The sequence below is a fragment of the Rhinoderma darwinii genome, chromosome 4 (assembly GCF_050947455.1).
Source record: "Rhinoderma darwinii isolate aRhiDar2 chromosome 4, aRhiDar2.hap1, whole genome shotgun sequence".
Classification (NCBI taxonomy): Eukaryota; Metazoa; Chordata; class Amphibia; order Anura; family Rhinodermatidae; genus Rhinoderma; species Rhinoderma darwinii.
Window position 1 is genome coordinate 86,935,663 of NC_134690.1, and position 14,899 is coordinate 86,950,561.

A 14,899-nucleotide genomic window follows, 5' to 3' on the forward strand; every position below is an offset into this window, starting at 1 on the left:
TTTTAAAATCTGACGTGTGTTACTATATGTGGTAATAACTTGGGAATGCTTTTACCTATCCAAGCGATTCTGACATTGTTTTCTCATGACATATTGTACTTTAAGTTAGTGAAAAAATTTGGTCGATATATTCAATATTTGTGTGAAAAACACCAAAATTTTTAGAAAATTTGCAAAAAATTAGCATTTTCTAAATTCAAATGTATCTGCTTGTAAGACAGATGGTTATACCACACAAAATAGTTACTAGCTAACATTTCCCATATGTCTACTTTAGATTGGCATCATTTTTTGAACATACTTTTATTTTTCTAGGACTTTACAAGGCTTATAAGTTTAGCAGCAATTTCTAAAATTTTCAAGAAAATTTCAAAAGCCTATTTTTTTAGGGATTAGTTCAGTTCTGAAGTGGCTTACCCCGTTTTGGAAACTAGATCCCTCAAAGAATTTATCTAGGGGTGTAGTGAGCATTTTGACCGCACAAGTGTTTTGCAAAAATGAGTAAACAATAGATGTTGCAGATTGAAAATTGCTGTTTTCCACAGATATGCCATTTCAGTGCCCAATGTGTTGTAATAATAAATAATAATAATAATAATCTTTATTTATATAGCGCCAACATATTACGCAGCACTTTACAATTTAGAGGGAACATGAAACAAACAATATCAGACATTACATAGTGACAAAGTTCATTTACAATTCAAACCTGGGGAGTGAGGACCCTGCTCGCAAGAGCTTACAATCTATGAGGACATAAGGGAGACACAAAGTGTAACAGTGTTTGTTCTGCACAATAGTCCGGCCATTTTTATACACATGCGGTGGTAACATAAAGCTGCATGAGCCGGTCACCAGCCACTATCCGTGTATGACGGACATGAAGAGAAGGAGTGTGAGGGAATCTTATTCTGATGACTAATCTAAATGGAGGGCCATGGAAAGGAGTCAGATTAGGGAATGTTATAGGCCTGTCTAAATAGATGTGTTTTCAGGGCACGTTTAAAACTGTGGATATTGGGAATTAATCTGATTGTCTGGGGTAGCACATTCCAGAGGACGGGTGCAGCACGAGAGAAATCCTGGAGACGGTAGTGGGAGGTTCGGATTATGGAGGATTTTAATCTAAGGTCGTTGGCAGAACGTAGAGCCCGAGTAGGGTGGTAGACAGAGATGAGGGAGGAGATGTAAGGAGGTGCAGCACTGTGGAGAGCTTTGTGGGTGAGAGTAATAAGTTTGAATTTTATTCGGAAGGGGATGGGCAACCAGTGCAGTGACTGGCACAGATTAGAGGCGTTGGTGTAGCGGTTGGTCATAAAGATGAGCCTGGCTGCTGCATTGAGGATAGATTGGAGAGGGGAGAGTTTAGTGAGGGGAAGACCGACTAGTAATGAGTTACAGTAGTCAAGACGAGAGTGAATCAGAGCAACAATGAGAGTTTTGGCAGTTTCCTCCGTAAGAAAAGAGCGGATTCTGGAGATGTTTTTGAGGTGAAAATGACAGGAGCGTGAAAGTGATTGTATGTGAGGAGTAAAGGAAAGATCTGAGTCAAAAATAACCCCGAGACAGCGGGCGTGCTGCTTAGGAGTTATGATAGTGCCACACACAGAGATGGAGACATCAGGTTTAGGGAGGTTAGTAGATGGTGGGAACACAAGGAGCTCAGTTTTAGAAAGATTCAGTTTCAGATAGAGAGAGGACATGATGTTAGAGACAGCGGACAGACAATCACTGGTGTTCTGTATTAGAGCAGGGGTGATGTCACGGGAAGAGGTATATAATTGGGTGTCATCAGCGTAGAGATGGTACTGGAAGCCAAATCTGCTGATGGTTTGTCCAATAGGAGCTGTGTAGAGAGAAAAGAGGAGCGGACCTAGGACTGATCCCTGAGGAACCCCGATATCAAGGGGAAGAGGAGAAGAGGTGGAACCAGCAAATGACACACTGAATGAGCGGTCAGAGAGATAGGAGGAAAACCAAGAGAGAGCCGCGTCCTTGAGGCCAATAGAGTGGAGCATGTTAAGTAGGAGTTTGTGGTCTACAGTGTCAAAGGCTGCAGAGAGATCCAAAAGAATCCGTAGACACACATCCCATAAATTGTTCTCCAGAATACAGTAATACCCCATATGTAGTCATAAATTGCCGTTTGTGTACACTGCCAGGCTCAGTTGGACCACCATTTGGCTTTTGAAGCACAGATTTTGCCTGGTGTTTTAGTGGTATTTTATCTTATAATGTGGGGGCATATGTAAGCTGGGCGGAGTACATCAGGGTATATGTAAACTGGGCGGAGTATATCAGGGTATATGTAAACTGGGCGGAATACATCAGGGTATATGTAAACTGGGCAGAGATACATCAGGGTATATGTAAGCTGTGCGGAGTACATCAGGGTATATGTAAACTGGGCGGAGTACATCAGGATATGTGTAATCTGTGCGGAGAACATCAGGGTATATGTAAACTGGGCTGAGTACATCAGGGTATATGTAAGCTGGGCGGAGTACATCAGGGTATATGTAAGCTGTGTAGTACATCAGGGTATATGTAATCTGTGCGGAGTACATCAGGATATATGTAAACTCGGCGGAGTACATCATGGTATATGTAATCTGTGCAGGTACATCAGGGTATATGTAATCTGTGCGGAGTACATCAGGATATATGTAAACTCGGCGGAGTACATCAGGGTATATGTAATCTGTGCGGAGTACATCAGGGCATATGTAAACTGGGCGGAGTACATCAGGGTATATGTAAGCTGTGCGGAGTACATCAGGGCATATGTAAACTGGGCGGAGTACATCAGGGTATATGTAAACTGGGCGGAGTACATCAGGGTATATATAAGCTGGGCGGAGTGCAACAGGTCATAATAGGATGATGTAATAATGGGGTGAATGAAGAATCCATGGATTGGTGTGGTACGCTTTGAAGCAATCCTTTATGCACAGGCCGGGTTTATTGGGTATTATACAAAATATCTGCGCTCACTTATTGCCTAATCTTTGACTTCTTCACCAGCCCTAAAGTTTCCTCATCACCGCTGTGTCCATGGGGTCCACCTGGGGGGTCCAGCAAATGATGATGTGAGGTGTTTAGGGAAATTCTACTGGACCTAAAAATGAGTCTGGGCCGTCATTTAGAATCATTTTGCATCATTGCGTTTTGAGAGTCATAACGTGTTATTTTTCCGTTGGCGGAGCTGTGTGAGGGCGCGTTTTTTGTGGAACGAGCTGTAATTTTTATTGGTTCCATTTTGGGGGACATGAGATTTTTTTATCACTATTTATTCCATTTTTTGGGAGATGAGGAAACCAAAAAACAGCCATTCCAGCACGTTTCTTTTTTGTTTTTTTTTACAGTGTTCACCGTGCAGTATAAACAACATGTTAACTTTATTCTGCGGGGCGATACGATTACAGCGACACCAAATTTATATTGTTCTTTTACGTTTCACTACATTCCCACAATAAAAATACTCTTCTAAAAAAATCATGTTTTAGTGTCGCCATTTTCTGACAGCCATAACTTTTTATTTTTTAGTTGATATCGCTGCGGGAGGACTTGTTTTATGTGTGACGAACTGTAGTTTCTATTGGTACCATTTTGCGTTACTTGCAACTTTTTGATCACTTTTTATTACAATTTTTTTGAGACAAGATGACCAAAAAAGAAAATACTGTCATTGTTTTTTATAAAAAAAAATTACGGTGTTCACCGTGCGGTAAAAATAATGTGATATTTTTATAGATCAGGCCGTTCTGAACGCGGTGATACCTATTATGTATAGTTTTTTTTTCATATTTTCATGTTTTTTCTAATAATAAAGGAGTTGATCAGGGAAACAGGACAAGTGTTGTTTTTATTATTTATTTATTAATTTATTTATTTTTTCTTTCACATTTTTTTTTACATTTTTCACTTTTTCTTTTACACTGACCTGGGGACATGAAGATCTGGTCTTCTGATCCCCGGTACGATGCACTGCACTACTTATGTAGTGCAGTGCATCGTAACTGTCATTTTTCATTTGACAGTTAGCCGATTAGGTCCTGCCTCGGGCAGGACCTAATAGGCTACCGTACCTTGGCAACCAGGAAGCCTAGTAACGGCTTCCTGGTTGCCATAGCAACAATCGCCACCCGCGATCCATCGCGGGGAGGCCCGGGGGGTACAGAGGGAGCTCCCTCCCTCTGTAAACCACTTCAATGCGGCGGACTTCATTGACAGCCGCATTGAAGGGGTTAAATGGCTGCGATCGGCGGTAACAGCCATTGCAGCGGCATGTCAGCTGTGTATAACAGCTGACAGCTGCTGAAGATAAAGCGCGCACAGCTCCTGTGCTCGCTTTATCTGCCGGGCGTAACTGTACGCCCGAGTGCGGGAAATCACTTGGAATTTGGACGTACAGTTACGCCCAATCGCGGGAAGGGGTTCAGCTCTATTATACCAAGGCCTAGAAAAGGCAGGATAGGATCTCTATAAACACAGATAAGGCTCTGTATGCATACTGCCCGTTACTCCTTGGTCTCTGGGGGCAGGGGCTGTACCTAATCTCTTCGTGGAGACTATAATATGAGGTTTATCTTTCAAATCACCTACTATTCATAGTAGCTGCCATAAAGCGCACACACACCCTGCTGTAGGGTCTATACAGAAAATGCAGGAAGGAAATGCTTGTCTCCAATATGGCTGCCCCCAGGGAAGTTACTAAAAATAAATATCTACAACGGATAAAAAAAAAGACCAAACATTATTTCTATGCTACAAATTGGAGACAGGAAGTAATAATTCAGTTGATAACATTGATTTGACTCTTATGCTACATTCACACGACAGTGAAAAACGGCCGTGTGACGGCTGTTTTCAGAACGATGATGTTCTATTTGTGTATTCACACTGACGTTTTTTTAACGGCCTGTGAACATTGGCCGTCAAAAAATAGGACATGTCCTATGTTTGGCCATTTTCACGGCCAGACGGCCTGCATAGAAGTCAATGTTTTTAACGGCTGTCAATACATGTAAAAAACGTTAAAACGGATCTGTGACATGGGGATTCAAGAGGCAAGGGAACTATTGGTTCCCTTGCTGGCTATAAGCGGCGCGATGACACATACTCACTGATGCAGCGCCGTCCTCTACAGGTGTGGTCTCTAGTCTCACGAGTTCTGCGAAGGTGAGGAGATGACGTCATCGCACCGCCTTCATAGAACTCGTGAGACTAGAGTCCACACGTGAAGTAGACAGCGCTGCATCAAGGAGTGTGGCAGATGAGCAGCAATTAAATGTCGGGAATTGTTGCGCTAACTACAAGGGTAGTGTGGCGCTAGTACAGGGGGCATTGTTGTCAACTGTAGCACATTTTTCTGGACTGTGCTGAATTTATAGAGACAGTCCCAGAAGATTACTACAGGGAGGGGGGTGTGTGGTGCATCATCTACAGGGGGGCTGTGTGCCATCATCTACGGGGGGCTGTGTGCCATCATCTATGGGGGCTGTGTGCCATCATCTGGAGGTCTGTGTGGCATCATATACAGGAGGTCTGTGTGGCATCATATACAGGGGGTCTGTGTGGCATCATATACAGGGGGTCTGTGTGCCATCATCTACAGGGGGGCTGTGAAACAATCATGACAATGACCTTCCTTTGGGTGTTTTCAGGGGGTTAGGACAAAAAAAACCTGACAAATGAAATTCATCCGTTTTTTTAACGCCAAGAAAAACGGATGCAAAATGGATGTCAAACGGACATTAAAGACGGACAGACGAACTGGAAATGGATGAAAATTTGGAGACACACTGATGCAATAGGCCATGAAAAAATTACAATTGATCCGTTTTTAATGGCCATTTTTTTTTTTTACTGTCGTGTGAGTAAAGTCTGGAGGTATTTTTTTTTCACTTTGGTTCTTAATTGATTTTTTAAATATTAATGGTAACATCTTTATTTAATAAAACAGTCAGCCAATTCTGAGATATAGATCTAAAGCCAAGAAATGTCGGTTTTGCAAGTTAATACTTGTCCTTGTGGAGGGGTTCGCACTTACAACAATGCCTTCATATTTTAAGCACTGACAAGTCCACAAGGTTCTCTACAGGCTAAACATTATTCTGTCATGTCCCATCATGTTTGGAAATACTACACCTCAGAAATCCATTACACGTCACAAACAAATAGTCAGAGGGTCTTATATAGCAACTGGGGCAGAAAGCCATAGGATGGCAGATGAGCAGCAATTGAAATGATGTGTAATGAAAGTTGGCACGCGAATGGTACATGTGGCATTTCGTGTGCTGTATAACTCCTGTTATGATATGTGAGAAATTGCCAACGTGAAGAGTTTTTGCATCTGGGAAAGGCTGAAGTAATCGATTAAATCCGCAGCAATTTTTCAGAATAGAAAAGTGTATGGGGGAGTAATGAAAGTTGACACGTGAACGGTAAATTTGGTAATAAATGTTTTATTACTCATTGCTTCATGTTAAAAAAAAAAATCATCATCAGTGTAGAATGCTGAGGCGTTTTTGCCAGTCTGTCAAGGGCACTGGTATTTTTTATGTCAAGAGTAGTGCAGCATTATTTTTGGCAATAAAAATACATGAAATCTGACTGACCCCATTAGAATAAATTTTTCAATAGTTCATTACAATTTGCGAATGGCTCCAGCATAGCTGTCATGGCTTTATAAGCGGCAGCCATGATGCTAGTGTGAACTATGCCTAAGGTGTCAAGCATAAAGGATGGTGGGGAAACCTTTCCAATTAAATTTTTTTTTTTTTACAAATTCTGCAAAATCCTGCTGTATCCCATACAAATGCTAATAACTGCACACGTTTGATAAACTTTATGAAGAAATCTGATTTAAAAAACAATATATACAGTAGTGTTAAAAAAAATAGCAGTCTAACATAATTTACCTTATAAATCAATGTTTTTGGTAGAAATGTAGTAGAAAAAACCAGAGCCAACAATTAGGACATGCATGCCGCTCATTCTGAGGAATTGAATCATTAATTTAAAGGGACTTGTTCAAAATAATATCAGTGAGGAGTTAAATTGGTGACGTCATTCATTCTGTGGAATAACAGGTGTCAATTTTGGCCCTTATTTATGGTAGGAGGGTGGCAAATGTTACACGTGTTGGTTGTAGTGCGTTTCCTTCTGAAACACTGGGGAAATTGGGTCGTTCCAGACATTGTTCTGATGACAAAGGTACTGTAATTAAAAATTTGATTGGAGAGGGAAAAACATAGAGAAGTGCAGCAAATTATAGTCTGCTCAGCTAAAATGATCTCAAATGACTTGAAGTGGCAACAAAAACCTGAAAGACGCAGAACCACGCGTGGAACTACTGTTCGAATGAATGGAAGAATAGCCGAAATGACAAAGGCTCAGCCAACGATCACCTCCAGAAAGATCAAAGAAGATCTGAAGTTACCAGTGAGTACTGCTACCATCAGAAGACGATTAAGTGAAGCCAAGCTACCAGCAATAACTCCCTGCAAAGTCCCGTTGTTGGGAAAAAAAGACATGTCCTGAATAGGTTAAAATTTGACCGACCCAAAGAGAAGTGGTGCGACATTTTGTGGACTGATGAAAACAAAATTGTTCTTTTTGGGTCTAGTGGCCGCAGACAGTATGTCAGACGACCCCCGAGCACTGAATTCAAGCCACAGTACACTGAAAACAGTAAAGCATGGTGCTGCAAAATACATGATATGGGGATGTTTCTCATACCATGGTGTTGGGCCTATTTATCGGATACAAGAGATCATGGGTCAGTTTGAATGTATCAAAATACTTGAGGAGATCATGTTGCCCTATGCCGAAGAAGAAATGCCCTTGAAATAAGTGTTTCATCACGACAATGACCCAAAAGACACCAGTAAGTGAACGACTTCTCTGTTACAGACAAACAGGATTGAGGTATTGGAGTGGCCAGCCGAATCCCCTGACCTCAATCCCATAGAGAATTTGTGGGGTGATATAAAAAATGGGTTTTATGAGGCAAAACCCAAAAATGCAGAACTGTGGAATGTCATCCAATCTTCTTGGACTGGAATACCTGTTCAGAGGGGCCAGAAGTTGGTAGACTCCAGCAATGCAGATGTCAAGCAGTTCTCCCACTAATTATTAGTTTAGTAAAGGGAAATCGTTTTTTTTTTTCAGTTTATACATTACATTTTTGAGATGTGAATGAAAAATGATGGCACTGCTATTTTTTTGCTGCGGCTTTTGCAGCGGAAACCGCGGCAAAAAACGGCCGAAATTGACTCCCATTGATTTCAATGGGAGGTGGAGACGTTTTTTTACCGCGAGCAAAAAAGAACGCTCGTGGGAAAAATAAGTGACATTCCCTATCTTGAGCCATTTTCCCCCTCAAAAACCCCATTGAATCAATTGGAGACGGAAATAAACAAGTTTTTTGCCACGTTTTTGGGCAAAAAAAGCTTGTGGTTATTCCATCTTTCTGTTGAAGAGATAGCAAAAAAAAAGCCTAAAAAAAACGCATCAAAAAGCGCGTATGGAGCAAAACCACTTCAAAAAAAAACAGGAGCTGATTTTTCCAGGCAGAATTTTCTGCCTGCAAAAAACTCAGTCTGAACATACCCTAAATCCTTTTTATTTACTTTCTGTAAAGAATTAACACAAACTGGATGCATTTTGTCCTTGTTTTGATTTGGAATTGAATGTGTAGTATTTCCAGTGCATTTGCATTTAGGCAAATAAAAGTTAATGATTTTGTGCTTTATTTGCTTTTTTAAACTCACTTCTATTTTTTTTTTAACACTACTGTATTTAATACAATGCACAAAGTTAACAGTACTGAGTATAATTGTTTTGAAAATTGCAATGTATGATCACATGTTGGCTTTGCTTTCTAACTTCCGATCTCGTCATTTTGCAGGTAACAGAATAATTCTTCCGCAGTTGTTGTGTGCCCACACAACTGAACAATGGTTCTCATATTAGGACGCCGATTAAACAGAGAGGAGAGTGGAGTTCGTGAATCTCCTGCAACCAAGAGAAAAGTCTTTGAGATGGACCAAAAGTTGTCAGGTCACGAAGTGTTCGACTTTAATTCTGGTTCTTCCCATTCTGAAAGCATCCTGCAAACCTTCAATGAGTTTCGGGAGAGCCGCTTGTTTACTGATGTCATCATATGTGTGGAAGGCAGAGAGTTCCCATGTCACAGAGCAGTTCTCTCGGCCTGTAGTAGCTACTTCCGGGCCATGTTCTGCAATGATCACAGAGAAAGCAGGGAGATGTTGGTGGAAATCAATGGGATTTTTGCTGAAGCTATGGATTGCTTTTTGCAGTATGTTTATACAGGAAAAGTCAAGATCACAACTGAAAATGTCCAGTATTTGTTTGAAACCTCCAGCTTGTTCCAGATCAGTGTGTTGCGTGATGCATGCGCCAAATTTTTGGAAGAGCAGCTTGACCCATGCAATTGCTTAGGGATCCAACACTTCGCTGACACTCACTCCCTCAAGACACTCTTTACCAAGTGTAAAACATTTGCACAACAGGCATTTGAAGTGGTTGTCCAACATGAAGAGTTTTTGGAGCTGGGAAAAGCAGAAGTCATTGATTACATCAGTAGCGATGATTTGGTTGTCGGCAAAGAAGAGTTTGTGTTTGAGGCCGTCATGCGATGGGTGTACCACCATGTTGATGTCAGAAGACCTATGTTGCATGAACTCTTAACACATGCTCGGCTACCTCTGCTGCATCCTAACTACTTTGTGCAAACTGTAGAGGTAGATCAGCTAATTCAGAATACCCCCGAATGCTACCAGCTGCTCCATGAAGCCAGGAGATATCACATACTTGGAAATGAGATGATGTCACCAAGGACCAGGCCACGCAGGTTTGAATGATCTTAAAAAACGTATTGCTGGCAGATATTTTTCTTAGGAACTCATGTGCTGTGTGCTTTTGACAACCCCATTTCATAAATGCTTATAGGGCATACTATGCTAATGGCACAGGGAGGAGGGAGTCTTCTACTGAGGACCCTCTCTATTAAGGCCTTAGGAGCCTAACCCACAGCGATCAGATGATTGCTGCTGTAGCTCTCATATTCAGAGGGGTTATCTGCGATTTAACAACCCCTTTAACTGGACAAAGTTAAAGAGTAACTGGAGTTTTAAAAAACTTTTGACATGTCATAGGGACATACGGATGTAGCCATCTTTATCTGGACTCTGATAACGTGCTGCAGCGTGATATCACACAACAAAAGTGTATCAGAAGTTTCGATCGGTGGGGGTCTGGGTGTTGAGTCCCCCGCCATCACTGAAACCAAGGTGCAGAAACGCTCAACTGAGCACCCTGCACCTTCGACTGTGATCGGCGCTCCTTGTTAGGCTGGAGAAGGGCTCACAGAAAGTCTATAATGCCATCTTCAGCCTAACAGGAAGGGCCAATCACAGCCGAAGATCCAGGGCACACAGCTGAGCACTTCTGGACCTTAGTTTTAGCGATGACGGTGGTCTTCGCACTCTCACTGAAAAAAAATCTTCTAATTTGTCTCTATGAGATAACAAAAGTTTTTTGAAACTACCGTTACTCTTTGAAACAGAATTTGAACATTTTGTAACTACATAGCCAATGGTATACAAAGTGGCTGCCATGAGCAAGGGTCTGTACTTTATTATACACAAGTGCTACTATATTACAAGAATATGGCTGCACGGATTTTAAATACATGCTAATATATTTGCTATTTTTACAGGTCTACCGGCTACTCTGAAGTCATTGTAGTAGTTGGAGGATGTGAACGTGTTGGAGGATTTAATCTTCCTTACACTGAATGCTATGATCCAGTGACCGGAGAGTGGAAATCACTGGCAAAGCTTCCAGAATTTACAAAGTCCGAATATGCAGTGTGTGCCCTAAGAAATGACATTCTTGTGTCAGGTAATAAATATGCTGAAGTCAATATTTGATTGGTGGTTAACTGGGTCTGTTACTAGAATATCTAATATTTTTATTTACCTTGGCAGTCACAGTGTTGGCAGTACACCATTAATGCCACCTATTTTCGCTGTGTCTTTACAGAGGTATTTAGGGCAATATGATACAGACCTACACCTATCTTTATATTTGCTCAATTTTCAGTTTCTCAGGCTGTACAGCAATAAGGGTCCAGTTCCCAGGAGCTCAGGTTTTTGGGAGTTACTCACCACTTCTTCCAGGCTGACAGCCAGGACAAATTTGTTATTAAATTTAGGTCACTGAATTGTCAATCGGGGTGGTTTTAAAAGCCACAACGACTGTCCGCTCTATTGACAATGATTAATTTTGTTTCAAATAAGGAGAATCATTTGTTACTGAGCCAGCTTAACTTATGGACTCCAATTCAACATTTTTTACTGGCTCACCACCTACCATGTACCATTTATAATACGAGAGTTTTCTAATTGTAGTTTATTGAAGAACACAACAGATAAAAATTGGAAGCTTAAGAGACAACTTACACCTCTATCAGGCAAGACAGTAGAATGTATATGGTTCAAAGGAATAGTTAAATCTTTATATCTGAAGGCCAGGTCTACACTAGAATTAGAGGGAATGTGTCATGTATTACATTTTAGATTCAATAATTTAATTATTTATAAAACTTTCACTGGTGGTGGCCATATTGGAGACACCCACTTCCTTCCTGTACTTCCTGTGTAGTCATTACAGCAGGATGTGCACGCTTTATGGCAGCTGAAATGAATAGGAGTCAATTGACAGAGAGATCTCAGATTTTTTATAGTCTCCAGGAAGTGATGGAGTACAGCCCTCTACCGTAGAGACCAGGGGAGATGCATAACATTTCCGCAGCTTATGGATGAGCTTTGTAGAAATCTCATCCACTTTGCGCTCACTGTATTACGCAAATCTGGACAGAAAATCTGCAGCAATTGCGCTACATGTGACGTAGCGTTAAATTCTTAAACTGCTGGATGCCACAAAGTGAAACAGTTATGATGGTCACTTTTCATATTTTTATATGCAATAAAGAGAAAGACATTAATCTGTAATGATGGGGGGTAGGGAAACGGACAAGTGAGCCCTAATCTACCCGCCACTCTGTCCCTGCCTACTTTCAACGACCCGCCCTAGGCGACGGGGTACAACTGGGCGGCGGTCCCTACGCTCAGAAAGTGCACGAGACAAACAGACAAGGGGACACAAAGCTAGGGAAATGGGGCAGTTGCCCACGGCAACACCGTGAGCAACAAGAGTGGTGAACGAGCCGAGTCAAACCAGGAGTGAACGAGGTACCAAACGCAGAGCAGGAGAGTAGTCAGTAAGCCAGGGTCAGTATGGAGCAGGATCAAATAGTTAGAAGCTGTAGCTGGGCCAGGAAACCACACGAGAAGAATCACAAGCAAAGGAGTAACAGGAAAGGCAGGTATAAATAGACAGAGGGCGGGAGCTAGCTCCGTCTGGCCAGGCTGTGATAGGCTCTCCCGCTCCTAAGCCTGCCATCCTGAGTGGTGGAAGATGGAGTCAGTCTCAGAGACATAGACTCAGGTGCAGACTGATTACCTATGGGCGTATACACAGAAGTTGTGCCTGGCAGATCCTTTACATAATCTTTATTTTTTTAAGGTGGAAGGATCAACAGTCGTGATGTATGGATCTATAATTCCCAGCTAAATATTTGGATCAGAGTTGCCTCCTTAAACAAGGGAAGATGGCGTCATAAGATGGCTGTCCTTTTAGGAAAGGTAAGTCATTCTTGATACGCATAATATAACATTAGGAATGGACTGTTATCTCAAATCAGAAAACGAAAATATGTATTTTTCAGTGATTTTCTTGGTTGTGTTTTCTTAAAGTATATTCAGAAGGTGTTGTCAAAACGCGGTTAATTACAACAAAATCACGTTTTGCAAAAATATACCCTTAAATAGAAATGTCATATTTTCCAGGATCACATGCACCATTCAATCCTAACATTAAAACCACTGACAGGTGAAGTGAATAACATGGTTTATCTTGTTACAATGGTGCATGTCAAGGGGTGGGATATATTAGGCAGCATGTGAACGGTCAGCTCTTGAAGTTGATGTGTTGGAAGCATCAAAAATGGGCATCCGTGAGGATCTTAATATCTTTTACGAGGGCCAAATTGTGATGCCTAGATAACGGAGTCAGAGCATCTCCAAAACAGCAGGTCTTGTGGGATGTTCTCAGTATGCAGTGTGTGTATAGGTTCAGATAGCACCAGATACGTGGAAGGGTGAGGTTTTGCACGGATAGGGGCCCAACCCAAACATAAATATAAAAGAGTATCCGGCACACCAATTTAGAAAAAAAGGTATTTTTTTATTTTGTTTTTGTTTCTAATGCCAGTGGCAGAGTGCGACGTTTCGGTCTAGGTGACCTTCATCAGGCACTGAGCCGTGCTGGGCAACTGAATTGACGAGCGCTAGTGGTGCTGATAGCGGCTGGCTGCTGTATCATGGCGCCATGATACAGCGGCCAGCCGCTATCAGCACCACTAGCGCTCGTCAATTCAGTTGCCCAGCATGGCTCAGTGCCTGATGAAGGTCACCTAGACCGAAACGTTGCACTCTGCCACTGGCATTAGAAACAAAAACAAAATAAAAAAATACCTTTTTTTCTAAATTGGTGTGCCGGATACTCTTTTATACTCAGTATGCAGTGGTTAGTACCTAACTAAATGTGGTTCAAGGAAAGACAACTGGTGGAAGAGTTATGGGCGCCCAAGGCTCATTGATGGTCGTGGGGAGCGAAGCGTATCCTATCTGGTCCGATCCTACAGAAGAGCTACTGTAGCATAACTTGCTGAAAAAGTTAATGCTGGCTATGATAGTAAGCTGTCAGAACATCAGAACACACAATGCATCGTAGCTTGCTGTGTTTGGGTCTGTGTTTCCGCAGACCGGAAAGAGTGCCCATGCTGATCCCTGTCCACCATCAAAAGTGTCTACAAGGAGTAGGTGAGCATTAGAACTGGACCATGGGCCAATGGAAGAAGGTGGCCTGGTCTGATGAATCGCGTTTTCCTTTACATCTTGTAGCCGGGTGTATTTGCGTCGCTTACCCGTAGAAGAGATGGCACCAGGATGCACTATGGGAAAAAGGAAAGCCTGAGGAGGCAGCGTGATGTTCTGCTGGGAAACCATAGGACCTGGAATTCATATGGATGTTACTTTGACATATACCACCTACTTATACATTGCTTCCTAATGGCAGTGTCCTTTTTCAGCAGGATAGTTCTCTATACCACACTGCAAAAATTGTTCAGGAATGGCTTGAGAAACACAAGGAGGAGTTCAAGGTGTTTACTTGGCCTCCAAAACGCCCCAGATCTATATCCAATCGAGAATCTGTGGGATGTGCTGGAAAACAAACTAAACTGATCCATGGAGCCCCCCCTCACAACTTACAGGACGTAAAGGATCTGCTGCTAGTCTTAGTGCCAGATATCATAGGACACCTTCATAGGTCTTGTGCAGCACGATACACAATATTAGGTAGGGGGTTTTAAAGTTGTGGCTGGGCGGTGTATATATTTTCCCGCCAGAAAATCATTATTTACATAGTTTTAGCGAGGCCACACGTAGACGTAGTATCCCTTCCAATGCACACGTTGTAAAAATGTGACTTTAATGAATGCCGCTCTCCCCTTTCTCTTGCAGGTTTATGTTGTTGGGGGATATGATGGACAGAACAGACTGAGCAGTGTTGAATGCTATGATTCGTTTTCTAATCGATGGACAGATGTAGCTCCACTAAAGGAAGCTGTGAGCTCGCCCGCCGTTACTAGCTGTGTTGGAAAACTATTTGTGATTGGAGGAGGACCAGATGACAACACATGTTCTGACAAAGTAAGCGATTCTGAATTGTCTGTATGACATAC

General features: G+C 42.0%; 1 protein-coding gene across 2 annotated transcripts in view; it reads left to right on the top strand.

Annotated features, from left to right (window-relative positions):
* Window positions 1–14,899, top strand: part of KLHL24 (kelch like family member 24) — a 57,019-nt gene that overhangs the window by 27,455 nt on the left and 14,665 nt on the right. For both annotated transcript variants that reach the window (XM_075861305.1, XM_075861306.1), the window contains exons 3-6: window positions 8,915–9,880; window positions 10,748–10,932; window positions 12,619–12,737; window positions 14,679–14,867. In XM_075861305.1, the coding sequence (XP_075717420.1) occupies window positions 8,964–9,880; window positions 10,748–10,932; window positions 12,619–12,737; window positions 14,679–14,867 (1,410 nt within the window). In that variant the 5' untranslated portion in view covers window positions 8,915–8,963. The remainder of the gene's footprint in view (window positions 1–8,914; window positions 9,881–10,747; window positions 10,933–12,618; window positions 12,738–14,678; window positions 14,868–14,899) is intronic.